The sequence below is a fragment of the Nicotiana sylvestris genome, chromosome 12 (genome assembly GCF_000393655.2).
Source record: "Nicotiana sylvestris chromosome 12, ASM39365v2, whole genome shotgun sequence".
Classification (NCBI taxonomy): domain Eukaryota; kingdom Viridiplantae; phylum Streptophyta; class Magnoliopsida; order Solanales; family Solanaceae; genus Nicotiana; species Nicotiana sylvestris.
The window spans coordinates 125,744,574-125,770,182 of record NC_091068.1 but is presented as its reverse complement, the minus strand read 5'-3'; the positions used below and the strand labels follow the sequence as shown (position 1 = coordinate 125,770,182).

Sequence of the window (25,609 nt, the reverse complement as noted above, 5' to 3'; positions counted from 1 at the left end):
CTATGCTCCATGCAAGTGATAGGAATCACCATGTCTGAAGCACTCATAGTGTTGGGTGCTGCATTGTTTCTCCTATATTCTGCACTATAGAATTCTGATATAATGGATCCACCACCTTTGCTCATAAGCAAATCTTCAGTATTTGATTGGATAACTAAATCAGATGTACTATTTGATCTCTTCAGCCTAGTCTTAGCCTCATATGCAACAATGGCAAAAGCATTGTCAACATTAGATTATGAATTTCTAAAACTTCAGCTCTAGAGCTGAAGTTTCCCGGTTACAACACGAAAACTTCAGCTCTAGAGCTGAAGTTTCCCAGTTACTACACGAAAGCCGAAGCGGTCAATAATGATTTCCACCATTTCACTTGGTGATGGAAGTTCATCCAAGTTGCGGTGCCACTTCCTTCAAACAAGGCGTGCCTTATCTGATTCAATCAGGGGGCTAATCTGTTCGGCCAAGAGATCTTTTTGTTCTTTAATCTTTGCCAATTCCACCGTCCGGGCTCCCTTTCCTCCCTATGGTATGCTCCCCCGGCGCAGGCCTACCACGCTTCGCGCCTGCAGCGTTTTCGCCAGACGGTCTTTGCCAGTAGTGCCATCCTCCCCGCTGGCTGTATGGGCGGGTTGTCGTTACAACACGAAAACTTCTAACTCTAGAGCTGAAGTTTCCCAGTTATTACACGAAAACTTCAGCTCTAGTATGTAATATAATAGGTGGTAAAAAAACTTCAGCTCTAGAGCTGAAGTTTCCCAGTTACAACACAAAAAACTTTAGCTCAGTATGTAATATTAATAGGTGGTAAAAAAACTTCAGCTCTAGAGCTGAACTTCAGGCCCCGCTACTAGAATGCTGAAGTTTTGCGTGATTGTCTTTGCTACTTCAGCCCTGTATGCTGAAGTTATGCGAAAAAGCGGGTACGCTTGCAATTTTTTTGCAAAGCGGGCACAAGTTAAAATGTGACACAAAAAGCGGGTATAGATGCAAATGCCGCCCCATTTTTCTATGGCCTTTTACCGAAGAGAGTAGCCCATCCTAAATTTCTCGACGGCTAGGGACAGAGGCTTGGGTAGCCAGCTCGGGTATAGTTATCATTTTTCAAGCAGTAATACTGCACCTAGACAAGACAATGCACAGTGCTATAGAAGATACATAGTTAAATATAAACTCAGAAGCTCACGTTGTAACAAATTTCAACAATGTGAGCATAAGGATCCGAACCACAGTTGTCGCATATCACAAAAATCAAATTACTATGAGAACTCTGCTGCAGAGAAAGCACCAAATACCAATATGCATTAAAATAGCACCACTTCAACAAAAAAAAATGTACCACGTTACTTCTCACCATTCCCGGCCAATGCCAGTTCATCCTTGCATAGAGTTCCAGCAGTCATTGTTCATGCCCAGTCATAGAGTATGCCAACTGTAAGAAATTGTTAACAGAATATATTCCGGAATGTTTAATCTACGAATGTCCCCTCTGTGGTGAAGATAATGATTGCATTTACCTGTTACCGAAACCACCATCAAAATTCCAGGCGATATCCAGTGAGATTTCCCAGAATAAAAATCTGATGAAAGTTGCACTGATGGATCCCATTAAAAGCTGGACCATTTTACGTCAGCAACATTGTGAAACTCAGTGAGGATTCATATAGCAGACACCAATTTGTTAGGGACTGAGGCGTAGTTGTTAACTATGTGAAGCTCAGAACGCTGCACCTGGCACAAACATGCTTGACACACCTAGAAAAGGAACAAATCAGCCTAGAGGTGAAAGAGATTTCTAAGTATTGGTTATAGTAGCTATGAGCTTCTCGTCCAATCTGTAGAAATGGAAATGCGCGTCATTCAGATTATCATGTTCTTCATTTCAAGCCTGGAGCAACCTTCCAGGAGAGAGTTTCTGCTGCTCCTTCCGCATAATTTAACTCGAAGGATTGCAGCAATAACATCAACTCCAGCCGATCAAACATCATTGGACTAAATCACTGAATTATGGAACCTGAAAAAGTCAGTCAGATCCTTATACCACACTAGATCATGGTATTCAGTCGTGATAATCTAATGTAAACAACATGATCAGAATATACTGATAAATGATGCATCTTTTTCAATAATCAGCCTATCCTTGTTTACTTTTCCCCACTAGACATGGAGCTTCTTTTTGTCTTAACTGATAGGTTGGAATTTTGTAGTATACGTATCCCTCCTTATTGATGTGCCGTAGAAATATGGCACTTTCGATATTAATTTCATAGACTTTAGCTAACCTTTTGAAGCATTTTGAGTCATTTCTTATGTAATTTTGTTGTTTTGCAGGAAAGCGGACTTGAAGAACCAATAACATGAAAAAGATGTCAAAAACCATGAAGAAAGCAGATTTGCGATCGCAGAAGTGATGTACGAGCCGCATTTCTATCGCAGAAGCAACCAGACCGGCCCAGTTTTAAAAGTCAAATATGCGGTCGCATAACCGTTATGCGGACCGCAGAATTGCCACACGCAAGAGAAATGTGACGATTATGCGGACCGCAGAATCAATTTGCAGACATCATAACTGATATGCGATGGAAATCTGGAAGTGCTGAAGATCATATCTGCGGCGTTGCAACAATTTTGTGGACTGCGGATCACTTCCGCGGTCCATTTTGCGATCGCATACTAACCTGAAGGGCTATTTTGTTCACATTTTGACCGCGACTTTTGGGCCATCATAAATAGAATAATTAGGGTTTTTGTGGGACATCTTGTCTGAAAAAAGGTCCTACATTGAATACACCACTTGTTTTGGATAGATTCCAAGACTTTGTAAGCTTTTATGACTTTCTTTAATGCTTTGTTCTTGTATTTTAGTATAAGTAACTAGCTTTAAATACTAAGGTTGTGGACCCTATGTAGGTATAATGTTAATGCGTGTTTACCATTGAATATATATATATATATAATGAATGGTTGATTTCTATTCATTTCTTATGCTTCATTTACGGTTGATGGTTGCAAACATTAACTAGTGCCAATTTACTTAATCTTTCACTAGGAAAAGTGGGTTAAGGTTTGGCAGAATTGAATAGCAAGAACTCAAGGCTTTAAACCTTGTTTAATAGAATTGCTTAGGAATAAGTGTGTTCTATTTGACATAAATTGGTTGCTCTTAATTGTAACTCTTTTATATTTGGGAAAATCATAAAGAGGAAATACTACCTAACTATTGTGAAATATTGGGTAGTCATTTAGGAAACATTTGCATATCAAAAGACCTCCCATTAGAAATATATCATATTAACCCCGATAGCATTACATGGAAATATTGGGTAGTCATTTAGGAAACATTTGCATATCAAAAGACCTCCCATTAGAAATATATCATATTAACCCCGATAGCATTACATGGAAGGGGACACAACCTTGGTTTCTTAATCAATTCTCTTAACAATTCACAATTACCGGAGTCGAATTACGACTTTAGTCAAGTGACACACTATTCAAGTAATCTTTTCACACCTATTCCTTGTAGAATTCGACCCCAACCTAGTTGGATTATTATATTTGACATCGACCTCTTTACACCATTTATATAGGTGTAATTTGAGCGTATCAAATTTTGGCGCTGTTGCCGGGGAGTACGATTTTGAAATTACTAACTATTGTGCGCTTTACTTTACGTCTCTTTCTATTCTATCACACTTTGCTTGTTTTGTTTGGTGTCACTAGGCAAGCATGGGCGAGCCGGAGAATGTGTTTGCGTTTATGGATGAGTATGTTGATGATACAAACGCCATTGTCCTTCCTAGAGTGGATGCGGTTGCCTACAAAGTGGAACATAGCCTAATCCTAATGCTGAAGGATTCTTCCGAAATTCCACCAACGATGATCCAACACAAGACCTCAAATTTTTTTTGGGTTTGTGTGTAATGCATAAGCAGAATCATGTTTCGGATGATGCCCTAAGTTTGAGGGTATTCAAATACTCTTTAGCCGGAGAGGCAAGGTAATGGATTCACAATCTACCTCCTAACTCCATCTACATTTGGGCCGAACTTGTGCATGTTTTCCTAGCAAAATGGTTCCCACAAAGCAAGAAATCCGAACTTAGAGACAAAATTTTCTTCTTCAAGCAATTACCGGGGGAACAACTACATGAAGCATGGGGTAGATTCAAGCAGTATTTGGTGAGATCACCAAATCATGAGTTTCCGAAAAATATTTTGTTGGAGAAGTTTTACACGGGTTTAGATTCTACGGATCAATCAGTAGCCAACAATGCGGCTAATAGATCGTTTATGGACAAAACATTTGCAAGAGTCACTCAAATCCTCGACAAGGTGGCCGAACACAATCAAGCTTGGCATTAGGGCAACACCGTATGTGGAGTAGCCCTTCTTTGACCAACATGGTCAAGGAAAATCAAGAAAGAGATCAATTGATTGTCAGGCTTGCTACCAATGTCAATGTGTTGAGAAAAATATTCACGGAAAGCCACGCAAAGAAACTGAATATTATGGAAGAACAATGTCAAATGCTAACTATCAACATCAAAAAAGCAAACAACAAGACTATCCTCCAATGCAATACGAAGAAGCAAACTATGTTAACAATTCACAAGGAGGATATCAAAGACAAAACTACCAAGCCTCGAGACAACAACACCAATGGAGACCTAACCCGCAGGGGCAAGGTAACCAACAATGGCGAAATGACCAAGGTAGTTCTAATCAAGGAAATTGGAACACCAACAACAACAATTTTGCAAATCGGAGTTCAAATCCCTATGTTCCATCAAAGAGGCAATACTCTAACTTTCAACATTGAAGGGAGAGTTCTTCAAGCGATTCCAAATTGGAGAACATGCTTGACAGAGTGTTGCAAAACCAAGAGAGGTCCAACTTTTTAATTACAAACATGACCGAGCTTGTGGGTTCTCACACCACATCTATTCAAAAGTTGGAAATGCAAATGAAGGATCTCTCAAAAGAACAAACCCCACAAAAAAAGGCACACTCCCAAGTTATACAATTGCAAACCCAAAGGGTAGTGGGGGTGGCCCAACCGCTCATTGTATGGCCATTACAATTCGAAGTGGGAAACTACTTCAAAGTGAGAGTGAACAAGTGGTCGAAGTGGAAGATGTTGAACAAGAAGATGAGGTGCCTAATGTTGTTGAAGTTGAGAGAATTCCGAAGAAGGTGAAAGCTCAGGATGTGAGCCATGAAAAGGTTGAGGACAAAGTAATAGGAGCGCCAAAACCTCTAGCACCAACTCCTAGATCTTCCCCTCCATTTCCTCAAAGACTAGCCAAAAGAGATGATGATAGCAATTTCGAGAAGTTCTATGACATCTTAAAGCAAATATCGGTGAACATTCCGTTTGTGGAAGCGTTTCAAGAGATACTTGGTTTTGCTAAATACTTGGAAGGATTTGATCACAAAAAAGAAGACCATCAAGAATGAAATGGTGAGTGTCACCCACTAGATTAGCTCCATCATTTCAACAACCGACATCCAAAAGAAAGAGGATCTGGGGGCTTTCACCATTCCATGCACTATTGGATTGCGTGACGTTGCACGAGCTCTTTGTGATAATGGGGCTAGCGTCAACTTAATGCCTCTTGCTATCTACAAGCAAGTGGGATTGGGAATGCCTTGGCGTACGAGTATGAGGTTGCAAATGGCCTACTGTTCGGTGAAGCAACCGGTGGGGATAGTGGATGATGTGCTTGTGAAGGTGGGGAAGTTCCTCCTCCCCGCCGACTTCGTTATTCTTGATTGTGTAGTTGATAAAGAGATCCATCATCTTAGGGAGACCATTCCTTGCAACTGGGAGAGCACTCATGGACTCGGAAAGAAATGAGATTAAATTCCAAGTTAATGACGAAGAAGTTACTTTTCAAGGAAGTAAGGGCATGAAATTGCCAAATGCATACGAGAGTATCTCGGTACTTTATGTGGTAGAAGATGTTGTTGAGATAAAGATGGAAGAGGAATACCTTGGTGAGGCATTGGCGGAGATCTTGACAAATTTTGATGGTGAGAACATAGAAGGATACGTGGAGACGGTGAACGCATGGGAAGGGCTTGGTTCATACACTTATGCACCGAAGAAGCTTTCTTTTGACTTGGAGACTAGAGCCAATCCTCCCGTCAACCTGCAGTCGTTGAGCCGCCACAATTTGAACTCAAACCACTACCGCCACACCTAAGGTATATCCGAGGGATTCCTACTGAGGACATAGAAGGTATATCCGGGAATCCCTCGATATACCTTAGCTGTGGTGGTAGTGGCTTGAGTTCAAGTTGTGGCGGCTCAACGATTGAAGGCTTGGCGGGAGGAGTGACTCTATTCTCCAAGTCAAAAGAAAGCTTCTTCGGTCTTCCAATGCGTTCACCGTCTCCATGTATCCTTCTATGTCCTCACCATCAAAATTTGTCAAGATCGCCGCCAATGCCTCACCAAGGCGTTCCTCTTCCATCTTTTACCTCAACAACATCTTCTACCACATCAATGACATCAAGTACCGAGATACTCTCGTATGCATTTGGCAATTTCATGCCCGTACTTGCTTGAAAGGTAACTTCTTCGTCATTAACCCAAAATTTAATTTCATTTGTTTCCATGCCCATGAGTGCTCTTCCGGTTGCAAGGAATGGTCTCCCTAAGATGACAGGGATCTCTTTATTAACTGCACAATCAAGAACAACGAAGTCGACAGGGAGGAGGAACTTCCCCACCTTCACAAGCACATCATCCACTATCCCCACCGGTCGCTTCACCGAACGGTCGGCCATTTGCAACCTCATACTCGTAGGCCTAAACATTCCCAATCCTGCTTGCTTGTAGTTTGCAAGAGGCATTAAGTTGATGCTAGCCCTATTATCACAAAGAGCTCGTGCAAAGTTATGCAATCCAATAGTGCATGGAATGGTGAAATCCCTCGGATCCTCTTTCTTTTGGACGGCGGTTGTTGAAATGATGGAGCTAATCCGGTGGGTGACACTCACTGTTTAATTCTTGATGGTCTTCTTTTTTGTGATCAAATCCTTCAAGTATTTAGCAAAACCGGGCATCTCTTGAAACGCTTCCACAAACGGAATGTTCACCGATAATTGCTTTAAGATGTTATAGAACTTCTCGAATTTGCTATCATCAATTCTTTTAGCTAGTTTTTGAGGAAATGGAGGGGAAGGTCTAGGAATCGGTGCTAGAGGTTTTGATGCCCCTATTACTTTTTCCTCAACCTTTTCATGGCTTACATCTTGAGTTTTCACCTTGGAATTCTCTTAACTTCAACAACATTAGGCACCTCAACTATTGCCTCATCTTATTGTTCAATATCTTCCACTTCGACCACCCGTTCACTCTCACATTGAAGTAGTTTCCCACTTCGAGTTGTAATGGCAATACAATGAGCGGTTGGGCCACCCCCACTACCCTTTGGGTTCGTAATTGTATCGCTTGGGAGTGTGCCTTTTTGTTTTGGGATTTTTTCTCTTGAGAGATCCCTCATTTGCATCTCCAACTTTTGAAGAGATGCAGTGTGAGAATCCACAAGCTCGGTCATATTTTTAATTGAAGTTTCGGATCTCTCTTGGTTTTGCAACAATCTTTCAAGCATGTTCTCCAATTTGGAATCGCTTGAAGAACTCTCCCTCCAATGTTGAGAGTTAGAGTATTGCCCCTTTTGTGGAACATAGAAGATTTGAACTCCAATTTGCAAAATTGTTGTTGTTCCAATTTCCTTGATTAGAACTACCTTGGTCATTTTGCCATTGTTGATTACCTTGCCCTTGCGGGTTAGGTCTTCATTGGTGTTGTTGTCCCGACCCTTGGTAGTTTTGTCTTTGATATCCTCCTTGTGAATTGTTAACATAGTTTGCTTCTTCGTATTGCATTGGAGGATAGTCTTGTTGTTGGCTTTCTTGATGTTGATAGTTAGCATTTGACATTGGTTTTACTTGTTCCACAACATTAACTTTCTTTGTTTGGCTTTCCGGAAACATTTATGTCAACACATTGACATTGGTAGCAAGCCCGACAATAAATTGATCTCTTTCTTGATTTTCCTTGACCATGTTGGTCAAAGAAGGGGTACCATGTGAGACTTCATCCGCAGTGTTTCCCGAATGCCAGGCTTGGTTGCGTTCGGCCACCTTATCGAGGATTTGAGTTACTCTTGCAAATGTTTTGCCTACGAACGATTCATTAGCCGCATTGTTGGCTACAGATTAATTCATAGGATCCAAACCCGTGTAAAACTTCTCCAACAAAATATTTTTCGAAAACCCATGATTTAGTGATCTCACTAAATGCTGCTTGAATCTAACCCGTGCTTCATGTAGTTGTTCCCTCGATAATTGCTTGAAGAAGAAATTTTTTCCCGAAGTTCGAATTTCTTGCTTTGTGGAAACCATTTTGCTAGAAAAACATGCACAAGTTCAGCCCAAAGTGTGGATGGAGTTGGGAGGTAAGATTGTGAATCCATTGCTTTGCTCTCCGGCTAAAGAAGTATTTGGACACCCTCAACCTTAAGATATCATCCGAAACATGATTCTGCTTATGCATTGCACACACACCCAATTTTTTTTTTGAGGTGTTGTGTTGGATCATCATCGGTAGAATTTCAGAAAAATCCCTCCGCCTTTAGCATTAGGATTAGGCTATGTTCCACTAGGAAGGACAATGACGTTTGTATGATCAACATACTCATCCATATCTGCAAACATATTCTCCGGCTTACCCATGCTTGCCTAGTGACACCAAATAAAACAAGCAAAGTGTGATGGAATAGAAAAAGACGTAAAGTAAAGCACACACTAGTTAGTAATTTCAAATCTGTAGTCCCCGGCAACGGTGCCAAAATTTAATACGCTCAAATTACACATATAAATGGTGTAAGGTGGTCGATGTCAAATATAATAAACCAACTAGGTTAGGGTCGAATCCCACATGGAACAGGTGTGAAAAGATTACTTGAATAGTGTGTCACTTGATTAAATTCTACTCCGTTAGTTTGGAAAGAGTTTGGTAATTGTGAATTGTTAAGAGAAGCTATTTTGTTAAGAGAATTGATTAATTGGATTAAGAAACCAAGGTTGCGTCCCCTTCTATGAAATGTAATGCTATCGGTGTTAATATGATATATTTCTAATGTGAAGTCCTTTGATATGTAAATGGTTCCTAAATGACTACCCAATATTTCCCAATAGTTAGGTAGTATTTCCACTTTATGATTTTTCCAAATATAAAAGAGTTACAATTAAGAGCAACCTATTTATGCCAAGTAGAACTCACTTATTCCTAAGTGATTCTATTAAACAAGGTTTAAAGCCTTGAGTTCTTGCTATTCAATTCTACCAAACCCTAACTCACTTTTCCAAGTGAAAGATAAAGTAAATTAGCACTAGTTAATGTTTGCAACCATCAACCATAAATGAAGCATAAGAAATGAATAAAAATCAACCACCAATTATATATATATATATATATATATGTGTGTGCGTGTGTGTGTGTGAGAGAGAGAGAAGGCACGGGAGAAAATCTGATATATTGATATTGTGTGTTCAACACAATACAAGAGGTCCTTATTTATAGCTATACTATACAAGGACATACTACTCATATTCCAATGTGGGACAAGACTACATTACGTACATATCTAACACTCCCCCTCAAACCGGTGCATACACATCATATGTACCGAGCTTGTTACACATGTAACTAATACGAGAACCAGTAAGAAACTTAGTGAAAATATCTGCTAATTGATCATTCGACTTTACAAACTTTGTAACAATATCTCCTGAAAGTATTTTTTCTCTGACAAAGTGACAGTCGATCTCAATGTGTTTAGTCCTCTCATGGAACACCGGATTTGACGCAATATGAAGAGCAACTTGGTTATCACACACTAGTTCCATCCTGCTGATTTCTCCGAACTTTAACTCCTTGAGCAACTGTTTGACCCAAACTAACTCACATGTTGCCATAGCCATGGCCCGATATTCCGCTTCGGTGCTAGATCGAGCAACTACATTTTGTTTCTTGCTCTTCCACGAGACCAAATTACCTCCAGCTAGAACACAATATCCAGATGTAGATCGTCTATCATAAGGTAATCCTGCCCAATCAGCATCTATGTACCCAACAATCTGCTCGTGGCCTCGATCCTCGAATAGTAATTCTTTGCCTGGAGCTGACTTTATATACCGAAGAATACGAACAGTTGCATCCCAGTGACTATCACAGGGAGAATCCATAAACTGACTTACAACACTCACCGAAAAAGAAATGTCAGGTCTAGTCACTATGAGGTAATTCAATTTTCCAACCAACCTCCTATATCTCGTAGGGTCTCTAAGAGGCTCTCCCTGTCCAGGCAGAAGCTTAGCATTCGGATCCATAGGAGAGTCAATAGGTCTGCAACCCATCATTCCAGTCTCCTCAAGAATGTCTAAGGCATGCTTCTGCTGTGAAATAACAATACCTGAGCTAGACTGAGCAACCTCAATACCTAGAAAATATTTCAGTCTGCCCAGATCCTTAGTTTGGAAGTGCTGAAAGAGATGTCGCTTTAGATTAGTAATACCATCTTGATCATTGCCAGTAATAATAATATCATCCATAAACCACCAGATAAATATACAGATTCGGAGCAGAATGCTGATAAAATACAAAGTGATCAGCCTCACTACGAGTCATGCCGAACTCCTGAATAATTGTGCTGAACTTACCAAACCAGGCTCGAGAGGACTGTTTCAAACCATATAGTGACCTGCGCAATCTGCATACACAACCACTAAACTCCCTCTGAGCAACAAAACCAGGTGGTTGCTCCATATAAACTTCCTCGTCAAGATCACCGTGGAGAAAAGCATTCTTAATGTCTAACTGATAAAGAGGCCAATGACGTACAGCAGCCATGGACAAAAAAAGACGAACAGATGCTACTTTAGCCACGGGAGAGAAAGTATCACTATAATCAAGCCCAAAAATCTGAGCATATCCTTTTGCAACAAGACGAGCCTTAAGCCGATCAACCTGGCCATCCGGGCCGACTTTGACTGCATAAACCCAACGACAACCAACAGTAGACTTACCTGCAGGAAGAGGAACAAGCTCCCAAGTGTCACTCGCATGTAAACCAGACATCTCGTCAATCATAGTCTGTCGCCATCCAGGATGAGATAGTGCCTCACCTGTAGACTTAGGAATAGAAACAGTGGACAAAGAAAATATAAAAGCATAATGAGGTGACGACAGACGATGATAACTTAGACCAACATAGTGGGGATTAGGATTAAGTGTGGACCGTACACTTTTGCGGAGTACAATTGGTTGACTAAGAGGAGACAAGTCCGCAGTAGGTGCAGAATCTGATGCTGGATGTGGACGGCGATGATAAGTCAAAAGTGGCGGAGCTGCAGAAGGTTGAACTGGATTATGTGGAGGAATTGGACCTATAGGTGGTGGAACTGGAGCTATAGATGGTGGAACGGGAGCTATAGGTGGTGGAGCTGGAGATGTAGAGGAAGATGGATGGGATATAGTGACTGAATCTCCAAAAGAAGAGACTGGTAGTACCTCAGAAATATCTAAGTAATTACCTGGACCTGTGAAGTATGATTGGGTTTCAAAGAAGGTAACATCAGCGGACATAAGGTACCGCTGGAGGTCAAGAGAATAGCATCGATACCCTTTTTGCGTTCTCGAGAAACCAAGAAATACGCACTTAAGAGCATGGGGAGCTAACTTATCTGTTCTTGGAGTAAGGTTATGGACAAAACAAGTGCTTCCAAAGACACGGGGTGGAAGAGAGAACAAAGGTAAGTGGGGAAACATAACAGAGAATGGAACTTGGTTCTGGATAGCTGAAGATGGCATACGATTAATAAGATAGCAAGATGTAAGAACTGCATCCCCCAAAAACGCAACGGAGCATGAGATTGTATGAGTAGGGTACGGGCAATTTCAATAAGATGTCTATTCTTTCTTTCAGCTACCCCATTTTGTTGAGATGCGTACGGACAAGAAGTTTGATGAATAATCCCATGAGATTTCATAAACTGCTGAAATGGGAAAGACAAATACTCTCGGGCATTATCACTACGAAATGTGCGAATAAAAACCCCAAATTAATTTTGAATTTCAGCGTGAATGGTCTGGATAATAGAAAACAACTCAAATCGATTTTTTATCAAAAAATATCGAGGTGCACCTAGAATAGTCATCAATGAAACTAACAAAGTAGCGGAATCCTAAGGTAGAACTGACCCGACTAGGACCCCAAACATCTGAATGGACTAAAGTAAAAGGTGACTGCTCGATTATCAATACGTCGAGGAAAATGAGAGCGAGTATGCTTACCGAGATGACAAGACTCACACTCTAGAGCTAACAAGTGAGATAAACCAGGTACCAATTTCTGAAGTTTTGACAAACTAGGATGTCCCAACCGTATATGTAATAAATCTGGTGAATCAGTAACAAGACAAGTTGTTGAAGGAAGACAAGATGTGAGTCCATGTGATTTAGCAAGGATAAGGTAATAAAGTCCATTTGATTCACGCCCGGTACCAATGATCCGCCTTGTACTGCGTTCCTGTATAAAAACATGGTCATCAAGAAATAAAACGCCACATTTAAGTGATTTGTCTAGGCGACTAACAGCTATGAGATTAAAAGGACTATTAGGGACATAAAGAACTGAATCTAAAGGTAAGGAAGGAATTGGGCTTGTTTGACCTATTGCAGTTGTCATGGTTTGAGACCCATTGGCCATTGTGACTCTTGGAAGAGATTGAGAATACGAAATAGTAGTGAAAAGAGATTTGTTACCAGAAATATGATCCGATGCACCTGAATCAATGACCCAAGACTCAGAGGGTAAAGATTAAGAGACACAAGTCACGCTATTACCTGTTTGAATAACGGAAGCTATCTCAGAAGATGTCTGCTTACCTGCTTTGTACTGAAGAAACTCAAAATAATCCACTAAAGAAACCATCCGACTATTCGAAGTATCGGTTCCCATGTCGCTACAATTAATAGTAGTAGGGTTAACTTGAAATAGTTAAAATTAGTAACTCCTTTGGGAAAACTGAAGAAATCGCTAAGAAAACATTGTTTATAGCAGGAAAACAGAATACTGTTTTGCGCCGGAAAACAATGTTCACTCCAGAAATACTGTAGCTCTCGGGAATATTACTGTAGCAGCCGGAAAAAATTCAAAGTGGTCGGAATGAAATAAAAACAGTAGGGGTAGGATCGGAATTACCATACGACCCAACTGTTCTGAAGAAACTTTTTCAAAAAATGACCGGAAGTCCACTTCTGAAATCACTATTCACGCCGGAAAAATATAAAAGTGGTCGGAATTTGGTGTAACCTTGATGGGTAGGCTCGGAATTGTAAGGGGAACAATCTGTCCTGAAGAATTGTCGCCGAAAAATGGCCACACGGTGGCCCACGCGACGTCAGAACTTCGCCGGAAAATTTTCTTCCGACCGCTACACTACCGCCAGAGATTTTCACTGAGGTTTGGTCGCCGGACAGTGACTACTCTTGTGGTAGTGTTGGATTTTGCACAACACTAACCAAGACAAAGCAGACGCAAAACAACTTTGAAAAGTTGCCGGAAAAAAAGGGTAATAATGACTGATTTCACTTCCCGGAATCGCTGGAATTTATGCATAGCGATAAATCTCTCACGATAGCTCTGATACCATGTGAGAAGGCACGGGAGAAAATATGATATATTGATATTGTGTGTTCAATACAATACAAGAGGTCCTTATTTATAGCTATACTATATAAGGACATACTACTCCTATTCCAATGTGGGACAAGACTACATTATGTACATATCTAACAATATATATATATATATATATATATAGTAAACACTCGTTAACATTACACCCACTTAGGGTCCACAACCTTAGTATTTAACGCTAGCTAGTCATACTAAAATACAAGAACAAAGCATTAAAGAAAGTCATAAAAACTTAGAACAAAGACAAAGTTTCAGAATCTATCCAAAAAGCTCCAAAATAAGTGGTGTATTCAATGTTCTCAATGTAGGACCTTTTTGAGACAAGATGTCCCATAAAAACCCTAGTTATTCTATTTATAATGGCCCAAAATTCGCGGACAAAATGTAACATAAATAGCCCTTCAGGTTAGCTTGTGATCGCAAAATGGACCGGGGAAGTGATCCGCGGTCCGCAAAATCATTGCAACGCCGCAGATCTGATCTTTAGCACTTCCAAATTTCCATCGCATACCATTTATGCAGTCCGCAAACTGATTCTGCGGTCCGCATAATGGATCGCATAATCGTCACTTTGGATTACTGGGAATTTCTCTCGCATTCGTGCGGCAATTCTGCGGTTCGCGCAATGGTTATGCGATCGCATATTTGACTCTTAAAATTGTGCTGCTCTGGTTGCTTCTGCGATAGAAATGCGGCTCGCACATCACTTCTGCGATCGCATATCTGTTGCAAATATGATTTTTTCATGGTTTTTTACATCTTTTTCATGTTCTTGGCTCTTCAAGTCCGGTTTCCTAAGAAACAACAAAATTACATAAGAAATGAGTCAAAATGCTTTAAAAGGTAAGTTAAAGTCTATGAAATTGGTATCGAAAGTGCCGCATTTCTACGGCACATCAACGCCCCCAACTTAAACTCTGGCTTGTTCTCAAGCAACTAAGAGCTCCCGTAGCAGTGCCAAGTTACTTTATCTTTCACTTGGAAAATTGGGTTAGGGTTTGGTAGAATTGAATAACAAAAACTCAAGGCTTTAAACCTTGTTTAATAGAATCGCTTAGGAATAAGTGGGTTCTACTTGGCATAAATTGGTTGCTCTTAATTGCGTCTCTTTTATATTTGGGAAAATCATAAAGAGGAAATACTACCTAAGTATTGAGAAATATTAGGTAGTCATTTAGGAACCATTTACATATCGAAGGACCTCCCATTAGAAATATATCATATTAACACCGATAGCATTACATTCCATAGAAAGGGACCCAATCTTGGTTTCTTAATCCAATTAATCAATTCTCTTAACAAAATAGCTTCTCTTAACAATTCACAATTACCAAACTCTTTCCAAACAAACGGAGTAGAAGTTAGTCAAGTGACACACTATTCAAGTAATCTTTTCACAACTGTTCCGTGTGGGATTCGACCCCAACCTAGTTGGTTTATTATATTTGGCATCGACCACCTTACACCATTTATATAGGAATAATTTGAGCGCATCACTTATGCTTGAATTTTTTGCACCCACTTGCATGCAACTTCCACTCGTTGTGATTACTCAACTGCAAGGAATAAAGAAGGTTCGAAATGATCGTTTCTCAAAGAAAAAAAGAATTCAAGGTTTTTAAACCCTATGCTGCACGGACTGTCGAAATGTTGTCGCACCCATGTCGGATCCTTAAAAAATGCACTACTTTTGAAGGATCTGACACACACCCGCCAACATTTTCGGAGAGTCTGAGAAACATAAGTTAAACCACGGTAATAGAGCTGAAGACTTAAAAGAATTTTCTTGATCTATGCCCTCATGATGAATGCGGAAGTAAACTTGGGAAAACCAAAATTAAAATAATCCCTTTCTAGATCTACGCCCTCGTGATGAATGTGGAAGCCAAGTGGATATCTACGTTACTCCTAGTGCCCGGTTCAAAGAAATTACATCTTCTCAAATTCGAACGGAGTACAGGAAGAAGGAAGACCTTCAGAGTAGTGTAGGTTATGTTAGAGAAGAAAAAATAGCAAAACCGTCGAGGTTCACCCTGAAACAAAGAAGTAAAGGAAGAGAAACTTCACTTTATGAATCACAATAGAGGGATTAAAATGGAAGTTCCATGACCAAGAGAACAGAAAGGAACTGAAATCCGCTTGAAGAAATAAATGACAAACTTGAGTTTCGATGATTCATCACTTGGGGAGGGTGGTTGATGGATTAGAAGGATGCAGGAGATCCAAGCAATCTGAATAGAGTGATTCCCGACAAGATTGTTCACCAGAGAAGATGCCACACAACTGCATGTGGTATCAACAACGATTGAACATGGTGAAGCTTTATAGTTTACTCCGCTGCCGCAGATGGTGGATTTCTAAAAATAGGGGACATGGTAGGAAATCTTCTTTATGTGCGAGATGAGGCTAGATAATGCTGCCAGTGAAAGAATGATGAGACATAACTTAGTTTTGCCGGAACGATATTTCGTTGATTTTTCTTTTTTCGGGAATAAAAATAAAATTAAGAGAAGGGACTCGATAAAAAAAGAGAGAAGAATAAAAAGAGGTGTTTCGGGAATGATTCAGCTTGATTATTCCCTCAAGTTATTGGGCTTTAAATAGTGATGTACCTATGTTCTAAAGTAGGAAGGAATATAAAGAATGTATAATTACAAGCTAAGAATCATCCTAATTGATCCATACAGGTTCTAACTGATAATGAATCTCCCTAATTGATATTACCGTTTACAATACCTGAAGGGAGTAAGTGAAGTATCAACACCATATTGTGGATGCCAGGATAGCGGAAATAGTGTGAAAATTTAGTCAATCAGCAAGTTACAAGGATATACTAGAGCAGGAATCGAAAAAAAAATAAGCCAAAGCATTAGTGAAACCTAGTGGTGGAGGTGGGATCCAACTATCCAAGAGAAATGCATTACTATAAGCTCCTGCATTTTCCTTCTAAGAAAGTTCAGGCAAAGAAGCTTATAGCTGAGGACAAAACAGAGGGAAACCGGATATCTAATAAGGTATTGCACGAATGGTACTAGCATGCAATGATCTGATGAGGCGTTTCTCATCACATTAAATGAAAATTAACAGAAGAGCACCAGATATACAGGGGAAGGAGGGAAAAGAATTTATGTTCTTCACATGAATTTTTTGTTCCCTGCCCCAGATATCATGACAATGAAGCAGGAACTTTGCCAAGACCTTTTCAACATGACAAATACCAATCATGGATAGGGATGAGCTGAAGAAAGGGGTTCACAGCATCAAACCTCGGTGTGCCAGTGCATTCCGAAAAATGTGCAAGTCTAAAAGGCTCCAAACATTTTCAGTGATCCCATGAGACAGAGCATGATAAGCTTGTTTAGCAGCTTCTTGACGTGCTTCCAGAAGTTTTGCATCAGTAAGAAGGTTGCTGAGAGCTTCAACAAGAATGTGGCCAGAAACCTGACAGCGCAAAGAAGTCTGACAAGGATCTCAAAGAGATAAGATAAAAATCAAATACAAAGTAAACCACAATAAACACTTCAATATGATATTGTCTATGCGTTAATCTTCCAACCCCCCCCCCCAAAAAAACCATAGGTTCATCAGCACCAATTTATATAAAATCTGCAGTTGGATTCTCTTTTTAGTAAATATTTTGCTGTTGCAAATAAAAAGCTACACTATATATTTACATATCTCACAAAATTCATATGGAGTACTTCACTTCAATGTACTGTACTATGTAATAAATTCAGAATTTCAGCAAAAGACAATAAACCTAGATCCTTGAAGCTTTTGTCAATCAAAGGAGGCTATTGACTTAAAGGTTGTTAATTATAAGAAGTCTTGCTAGTTTAAATTTCTTAATTCATTTTCTATTATTAAATAATTGAATTCTTGCATTCCCATATTCATAGATACGGATTTTTTTTTATAAGTATAAATAGGATTTCTGCAACCATGCTCTTTCCCACTTCTCATTAATGGGTATATACTGTGTTGACTCTTCCTTTTCTCCCTATCAGGTTGGTCAAGCCACTTTCTCCAATTTAGTGTTTGACAGGAAGCCTACAAATGTTGACCTTGAAGTTTGACTACATAGGTCTTGAACCATTTCAACCACCCCCTTCTTAAAATATTCCTGCCATCCTTCCCTTCCAATGCAAAGCATGTAAAATACACCATGAATACAGTCCTGTAGAACTCTATTGCAAATCAACTGAGTTATACTTCTAAAAGAAAAAAGGAACATAAATCGACTGAATTTTATAGATCACAATTCACAGTAAGCTTCCAGACCTGTAATACCGATAAAGGATTCAATCGTTGCATCTGTATTGCCATATAAGAGAAATGACCAATATAAGGACCTGACAATTAGGCCAAAACAAAGAACCGATATAAATATACATTATGCACCAGATGAGAATCAAACTTGGAATTCTACTACAAAATTAACCAGGAAATCCAAAGATCAAAAGCTCTATTTAAAAGAAGGGAACCAAATTGACCAGTCAAAACAGCACAGCCTGCTGCAGCGGCTTCTGAAATATTATGGCCAGCTGAACCAGGTAGAAATGAACCTCCAATCACGGCTATTGGTGTTAGTCTGTAGAACTTTTTCAATTCACCTACAGAGCAGAATGATAAGAAAATCAGTGACTTTGTTTCATTTAAATTTTTGCATTAACAAGCAAAAAAAGTATTTCATCAATTAAACACTGTAGCTAATCCTCTTTTTTATGAAGTTAAGACTGCACCTTCTAGCTTATGTGGAAAAACATATAATATAAGGATAGATATAATGTGGATTGTGGCATGAGGGGATAGATTTTCTCTCTTTTTTATTTTGTTCGGGGTTAGATTTTCGAACTGCTCCTAATATGCAAGCTGGCTCTACTCTGTAAACTAAAAACAAGGAAAATTTGTGAGACACGGAAATTGGAACTTTCAGCTATTTGTACTTTGTTGAAGTATGTGGATCCATGCCATATAGAAGTTTAAGAAGGTGGCGAGAGACGAGATCATTAATCGGTGAATACAACACACCCAATAGTTATATTAGACGCATTTTTACCCACAACTTGAAAAAAGCTTATTAACAAGTAACAAACTGCAAAACTGTTTCTGATTTCTAATGTAGTTATTCCCAGTTTGTAAGAGATCCTACTAAAGAATTCAGAGAAAAAGCATGATGGAGACCATTCAACTACTTCACCTACAGAAAAACAATAATGTCACTAACTTTTTGAATGGAAATGCGGATGGCTAAAACAAGTAGATCTAAAAAGAAAATCTCTTAGTCAGCTAGCTTAAAGAATATCATAAAGCAAAAAGAGGTCACAACCTAATGTATCAACCACATATATGTTTGTTCCTGGCAGGAGCTTATCATGACGAGACCTTAATGCCACCCTTACTCCCTCATTCTCCAATTCCTGCATAAGTTGAAGAAGACTATCATAAATCTAGCCTTGATAGAGCAAGTAATATACAAGTTCCATATTCTAAGATAAAGGTCGATAACAGTGGCAGAAGCAGGATTTTCGCTAAGGGGGTTCAAAAAAGAAAAAAGTTAAAAAATTTAGAAGAGACTATGGCCAGTGGGAATTGAACTAGTGACCTCACAAAGGTTTTGAACCCCCTTGACCATTGAGCTATGCTTTTGGGCTGTATCAGCGGGATTTAAAATATAATATGAGGTACAAAACAAATTTTGCATGATAGATTCGGATGAACCTCCTTCCGCCCCCTAAATTCGCCCCCGGTCGATAAAGGTCTCTCATCCAATCAAGTGAACATGAGGACATTTTTAATGGCAAGAAAGTGGTGCATGGTCATGGTTAATAACTTAATGATGCAGTCAAGTTTAAAGTTCAAGAGAAAAATACAAGAGTAATTTGAAGAGGACATAGATGGATCATCAACACAAATAAAAACATTTATAATAGGCTAATGCACAGTAATCATACCAAAGCAATTAGTTCTCCATGCTGAGGATGCCGAGGCACAATGATGGTAATGATATCCAGATGCATTTGCTTTAGTTCTTTGTGTACATCCAACATGACTGCATATCAATTTTGTCATAATTTCGTTCAGCAGCACAAAGTAACTTACAGTCATATTCAAGGTCATTAGACCATGAAGTAGACTCAATTCACTTCTTTTCTGCTACATCCAAAGAGCAGAAATTTACTCCTCTCAGATTGGGAAAAACTTCCTTCCCTTTCCCTTTCCCTTTCCAATAATACAAACACTTGATAACCATAAAAGAGAACATCCTCACATGTATCTTTTTAGAGAAGTGATAGAGAAGTAGAACAGAATTCTCTTCCTTTTTTATAGATAAGTTAGAAGCAGAACAACATTCTTAAGTTAGATTCAAGAAGAAACAGAGAGCAGATCACCTTAAACTTTGTTAGCTGAAGCGGGAAATCAAGGTCAATCTGAACCACTAGGAATTTTTGACTTCATCCGTAAATGCATGACAACAGACTTGGCACAGAAACAATCAACTGGGTAGGTATCGATATCCATACATACATCTGAGTTCCTGGCCCCCAATCAAAATAAACCATCTACCAGTAATCATTTTTCTTCCAATCACTAATGCTCCGTGAGTTTTCTCTTTACTCTGTCGTAGACTCATGAAGACATGAGTGATGAGTTTGAGGGCCCAGCCCATGCCTAGTTCCTCTACCTCCACCTTTCCCCACTTAACCTATCCAAAACACCTTAGAGAAAATTGAAGGTAGGGGACTAAACCACACCACATATTGTTCACACACGTGCCTAGATGAACTCAATCTCAGACTACTACCATGGTATAACAGCATAGGATAATGGGGCTTTAAGACTCTCTCATCCAACTCCCTTTGCCTCAAGATTCTTTTTGTTCCTTCATCTTGTCTCTAATACATGGAAAATATTATACATCAAGAAATTTACCTTTTTCTTCACCCTTATGAATGGAAGATGCCATCCAAACCTTTCTGTTCATAAGCTGTACCTGCAACTCTTCCAGAGCTCTCTGATCCCCTTCAGCAGTCTCAATGTTTCCTACAGCTAAATCAGGAAAAAAAGGAAGTGAGAAGTAGGGTACAACGCCTGCTCTCTGGTAAGCAGCGGTAGATGTGACAAATATTCCTGAACCTGAAAAAGAAAGAAGCCATACGTGTATTCCTAAGCCACTAAGAAGAAACAAATAATCACAGTAAACTAAAGGATATACAAAAAAAGAGTTTATTATGAAGTGCTAGTAGCTCCAATGTACATGCAAGATAATAAGATCAGGTATTTTTAGTTTTGGCCATACCATACTTTAGGTCGCCACAAAAATTTATGATGAATGGTGGACACTGCAGCAGTTGAAAACGAATTGCCTGTGTAGTGCTCTGTGTAGAAATATAAATGCAGAAGCTTAAAGGTAAGATTATGCCTTTAAAAGATGATCACAAACACGTCAACGATAAAACACGAGACGTACCAGTGGAAGAATCAACAAGAATTTAGAGAGCATCAATGATGTCAGAGGAATAATAAATGGTTGAGACCAACTGTCATAAGATTTTGCAGACATTCGAGCATTAAGCAATGCAAGTGCAATCTGAGTAGCATAACGGGAGTGTAAAAGTAGAGAAAGACATGTTATACCAATATACAAGTGAGTAGAATGTGAAATATAAAAAAGAAAAAAAAAAGAAAAAATAATTGATGCTAACCCACTAAACTAGGTGTCTGAACAATAAAATAGGTTAAATGATATAGTCCTCTCATGAAAAAATAAAATAAATTTCCATTACATCAGTTACCTCATAACAGGAAAATATAAAGATGATAAAAGACAAGCCTTAGCCAAGATACTAGAAACTAAAATAGCAGATCTCTAAGTTTAGCAGCATTCATAGAATAAGATGTATATTTACCCTTTTCTTTGCGGCACCTATAATGAGGTTTGGCCAGAGCTCACTTTCAATTAAAATGATTGCATTTGGGTTCCAATGACAAAGGAAAGCATCAATGGCACCAGGAGTGTCAATGGGAGAAAACTGGTACATTTGCGTAAAAAAAAAAAAAAAAAAAAGAGACATGTCAGAGGCACTCCTTCTACCTTCTAGCCTACGTAAGAAAGACACATAAAATGTAATTGATAGTTTGCTACCATAAGTTCTTCAGTCTTGTCCATGGAACTAAGCATCTCAGGAGTGAAATTCAGAAGAAACACGTGTACAGAAAAAGAAATGCCAGAACATCATAAGAATGTTGCAAACGAACAGGGTCATTCTTCCAGTGTGGCTCAGAAGAAAGGGGAAGGGAGAAAAAATCACAGCAATGGAAAAGATCCTAGGGTCCACAAAAAATGATAATTTAAATGTGGAGGGTGAATAAAAATAACATGACGGGAGGAAGAAGAGCTTGTGGTCTACACAGCATGATAATTGATTCTTCAAAAAAAAAAATTACGCATGCAAATGTTCAAAAATTTGGAATAGCAGTGCCTTGTCAGACAACTCAACTTAGTGATGTCAAGAAATCAAGCATAATACAGTCTTAAGGAAACAGCATAACAAATACCTGATAAATGACATTATTTGGAAGCTGGTGCTTTATCACCTCACTGTAAGAAAGCAAAGAATCAGATACTTAATATTGTATTTTTCAGCAGAACAGAAAGTAGAAAACATTGTGTGTGCTGACACTGCAATTTTACACAAAGCTGGTTTTTTATTACCTCACTGTAGGAAAGCAAAAGTAGATTAGACATACTGAATTTTCTCTTCAATGGAAAATGAAAAAAGAGGTGGAAGAATGTCTCTCATTCTGATGATGCAGTTTCTTACAATTAAAAGTTAAAACTATAGGAAGTGAGTAAAATCCCAACACTAGTAGTAAGTAAAAAGACCTTGAATTTATTAGTCATGGAAATATTGAAACACAACGGAACTCGGGAAATTCCTTTTCTCCTTTGAACCCTAGACTCCTTATATTCTCTGTAGATCACACATCTTCTGTTCAGCAATAACTATAGTGATGAAAGAAGATACAGAATGAATTCACATCTACAAACTCTTCCAGCAATGAATGAAAAACAAGTTAAAACAGGTTATGACTAATGATACACCTCTTAGCTGTTCTATTGTGCAACACCTGACTCCCCGTAATAGCTTCACCTCCTGACTCTTGTCCAAACTTTTATATCAAGTACTTCTACATTTTCCAATATTTTTGGTTTCAGGTGCATGCTTTCATATATTTTCTTTTAAATACAATATATATAAGTCATCATGATAATACATGAGCTTTTTTTATTCTCTGGAATACAGACTGATAGCATCCAAAACGGTATTGAATCAAAAGCAATCATCTCGTGTAATGTGCACCACAATTAAGATCAACCCATATATTTGAATGCTTAAAAAGAAACAAATACAAGACCCTAAAGAAGATGTCCATCCCCCACATTGCTTGGTCTTTCTATCCATAAGAGTTCTCTAATCTTGGGTCAGCAAAAAACATAAACTTTTGACATCAATCCAGAGATTTTTAATGTTTATTTTTCTCGATATTTTTTCCTGAGATTCTCGAGACACATATTATTCCATACAGGGCCAGGTATACAACTTGCATAAATCGAAGAACTTAACCTCCCTAAACCTCCCCAAATCACAGGACCATCCTTTTCATATATCTCCATTTTATTTTAGAAAAAAAAAAACTAAAGGAACGTTACATCCCTAAATTATAGAAAATCATTGTCAGGTGAAAAGACTAACAAAACCAATTTTCTATAAGTGCAAAATATTGCAATAAATTTGAAAGGAAATAACAAAGCAACAAACTGCAACGATCAAAATAAAATAACATTTGAACTTGGAATTCAAATTAGAGACTCACAATGCTGATGTGGTGGTAGTCGTCATTAAGACAGTTACATCAGGCCTCCTCTCTATGCAGCATTTAATCACTGGAATTGCACACATTCCTTCACCTAATTTCACATTACAACAAACAATAATAACAATTTTAAATTAGGGAGTAAAAAAGAAAAAGAAACAACAACAATAACAAATGAAACAAAAAATTGAGCAGAGTAGCTGGAAAAATGAAAAGAGAAAGAAAAAAATCGGCCAACATACTTCACAATAGACACGGATACATATTTTATTAATTACAAGTACATACACAATGGTGGAAAAAATTAGAGCCTACATAAAACGATTTATATTATATACACTACCAGTGTAATGAATTTTTTACACCATTAAAGTAATTTAACATGTTATAGCAGGTTTCTGATCATTTATTCTAGGTCATAAATCAATGTTATTAAATGAAGTTAACTGCAATTACTTGAAGCAATTACATTTCAAATGACCCGATTGTGTAAATATTTTTACACAGACAATGCACAAAACTTAAACTCTATATATACCTACACTGCTATGATACCATGTGAGCTTGATGAATCTGAGTTTATCTCTCAGATTCATCCATGCATTATCAATTGAAGCTCTGCTGTGACTGAGATTGAGTGTATATGTGTATGCATACACACACTAATTCTTCTTATATATAAATTGGAGTAAGAATCAGTGTAGTAAAAATGAAAGGATAAGGAGTATGACCGAGAGAGACAGCGTGGAACCAGAGGAGAGGGCCAGGGGGACGAGGGAAAGAGGGGAATCCGAGACGCTCGCGCCAGCGGAGAGGATGTTCGAGGCCGCGGAATTTGCGCCACCGCAGGTGAAGGTGAATCAGCGGCGATAGGCCATAAGTTAGGGCTCTGTAAATCTTGTAAATCAATTCACCTCTTTCCCTCCTCATTTTCCCCGATACTTGTGAGCAGTGCTATACTGTTGAGCTGTGAACAATGGAGTCCGCGCCCTAAATGGATTGCAAAATGAACTAAACTCCAGTAATGTAATGGGTTCTTCTTTTGTTTTTGTATATTTGGTACGCCGCATCTTGTAACGTCTTTATATGCTTTTTCCTTTCCTTTTTTGTAAAGAATTTTTAGAAGATTGAAATACCATAAATGAGTATGTTGCGGTGGATATGCCGGCATTAGGAATGATGATATTTTGGAGAAAGTGCATGTGGCTCCCATTGATGATAAGATGCGAGAAGCGATGCTCAGATGGTTCGGGCATGTACAGAGGAGAAGCGTAGATGCCCCGGTAAGGAGGTGTGAGCGGCCGGTTGTGGAGGGCACGAGAAGAGTTAGAGATCGGCCTAAGAAGAATTGGGGAGAGTTGATCAGGCAGGACATAACGAGGCTTCAGATTTCCGAGGACATGACACTTGATATGAAGATGTGAAGGTCGAGTATTAGGGTTGTAGGTTAGTAGGTAGTTGAGTCTTGCCTTACTTCGTACTATTGTGAGACTAGTCTAGTAGGGTTTCTGTCTAAGATAGCTAGTGGCAATGTCGTGTCTTACTATTTCGCTTTTCAGTGTCGGGCCTATTTACTAGCTAACGTTTTTGCGTTGCATATTTCTTCTGGATTTCATGTTGTTCTTATTTTCCTTATGATTTTTGTAGTGATACTGATATTATCTCCTTTTGTCTTTGGGTCCTCTTGAGTCGAGGGTCTTTCGAAAACAGCCTCTCTACCCCTTCGAGGTAGGGGTAAGGTATGCGTACACACTACCTCCCCAGACCCCACTAGTGAGATTTCACTGGGTCGTTGTTGTTATTTTTTTTAACAAAATTTGCAGCAGGAATAATTTTAGTGGGCGTTTGGACATAAGAATTGTAAAATTTCAAAAAAAAAATCAAGTGAAAATGGTATTTGAAAACTATTAGTGTTGTGTTGGACATGAATATAATTTTGGGTTGTTTTTGAAGTTT

General features: G+C 38.9%; 1 protein-coding gene across 3 annotated transcripts; it reads right to left on the bottom strand.

The window, feature by feature from the left end:
• Positions 1 to 1,143: 1,143 nt before the first annotated feature.
• On the bottom strand, positions 1,144 to 24,706 carry LOC104210689 (probable 3-deoxy-D-manno-octulosonic acid transferase, mitochondrial). 3 transcript variants are annotated; one of them, XR_011404287.1, is made up of 14 exons: positions 24,385 to 24,706; positions 23,654 to 23,747; positions 22,334 to 22,376; positions 21,685 to 21,807; positions 21,246 to 21,365; positions 21,075 to 21,153; positions 20,708 to 20,824; positions 19,729 to 19,826; positions 19,104 to 19,194; positions 18,268 to 18,387; positions 18,056 to 18,126; positions 17,041 to 17,233; positions 1,515 to 2,011; positions 1,144 to 1,429 (listed from the first exon to the last, which is right to left on the bottom strand). XR_011404287.1 is itself a non-coding variant. In XM_070165044.1 (13 exons), exons 1-13 carry the CDS (start codon positions 24,581 to 24,583, stop codon positions 1,995 to 1,997), a joined length of 1,365 nt encoding a protein of 454 aa, XP_070021145.1. In that variant the 5' UTR covers positions 24,584 to 24,706; the 3' UTR covers positions 1,144 to 1,994. The 3 variants fall into 3 exon arrangements, 2 of the variants coding, with proteins under 2 accessions (XP_070021145.1, XP_070021146.1); XM_070165044.1 differs by having other exon boundaries at positions 1,144 to 2,011; XM_070165045.1 differs by having other exon boundaries at positions 1,144 to 2,011; positions 17,041 to 17,215.
• Between the last annotated feature and the right edge of the window lie 903 nt (positions 24,707 to 25,609).

Bases quoted from the DNA above. Each gene is read 5' to 3' on its own strand.
- LOC104210689 (XM_070165044.1), bottom strand. From the start codon at position 24,583: ATGAGGAGGGAAAGAGGTGAATTGATTTACAAGATTTACAGAGCCCTA. The intron at 22,377-23,653 runs GTGAGTCTCTAA...GCTTTCTTACAG, and splicing joins ACTACCACCACATCAGCATT to TGAGGTGATAAAGCACCAGC. The intron at 18,127-18,267 runs GTCAATTTGGTT...CCTAATTGTCAG, and splicing joins AGGCTGTGCTGTTTTGACTG to GTCCTTATATTGGTCATTTC.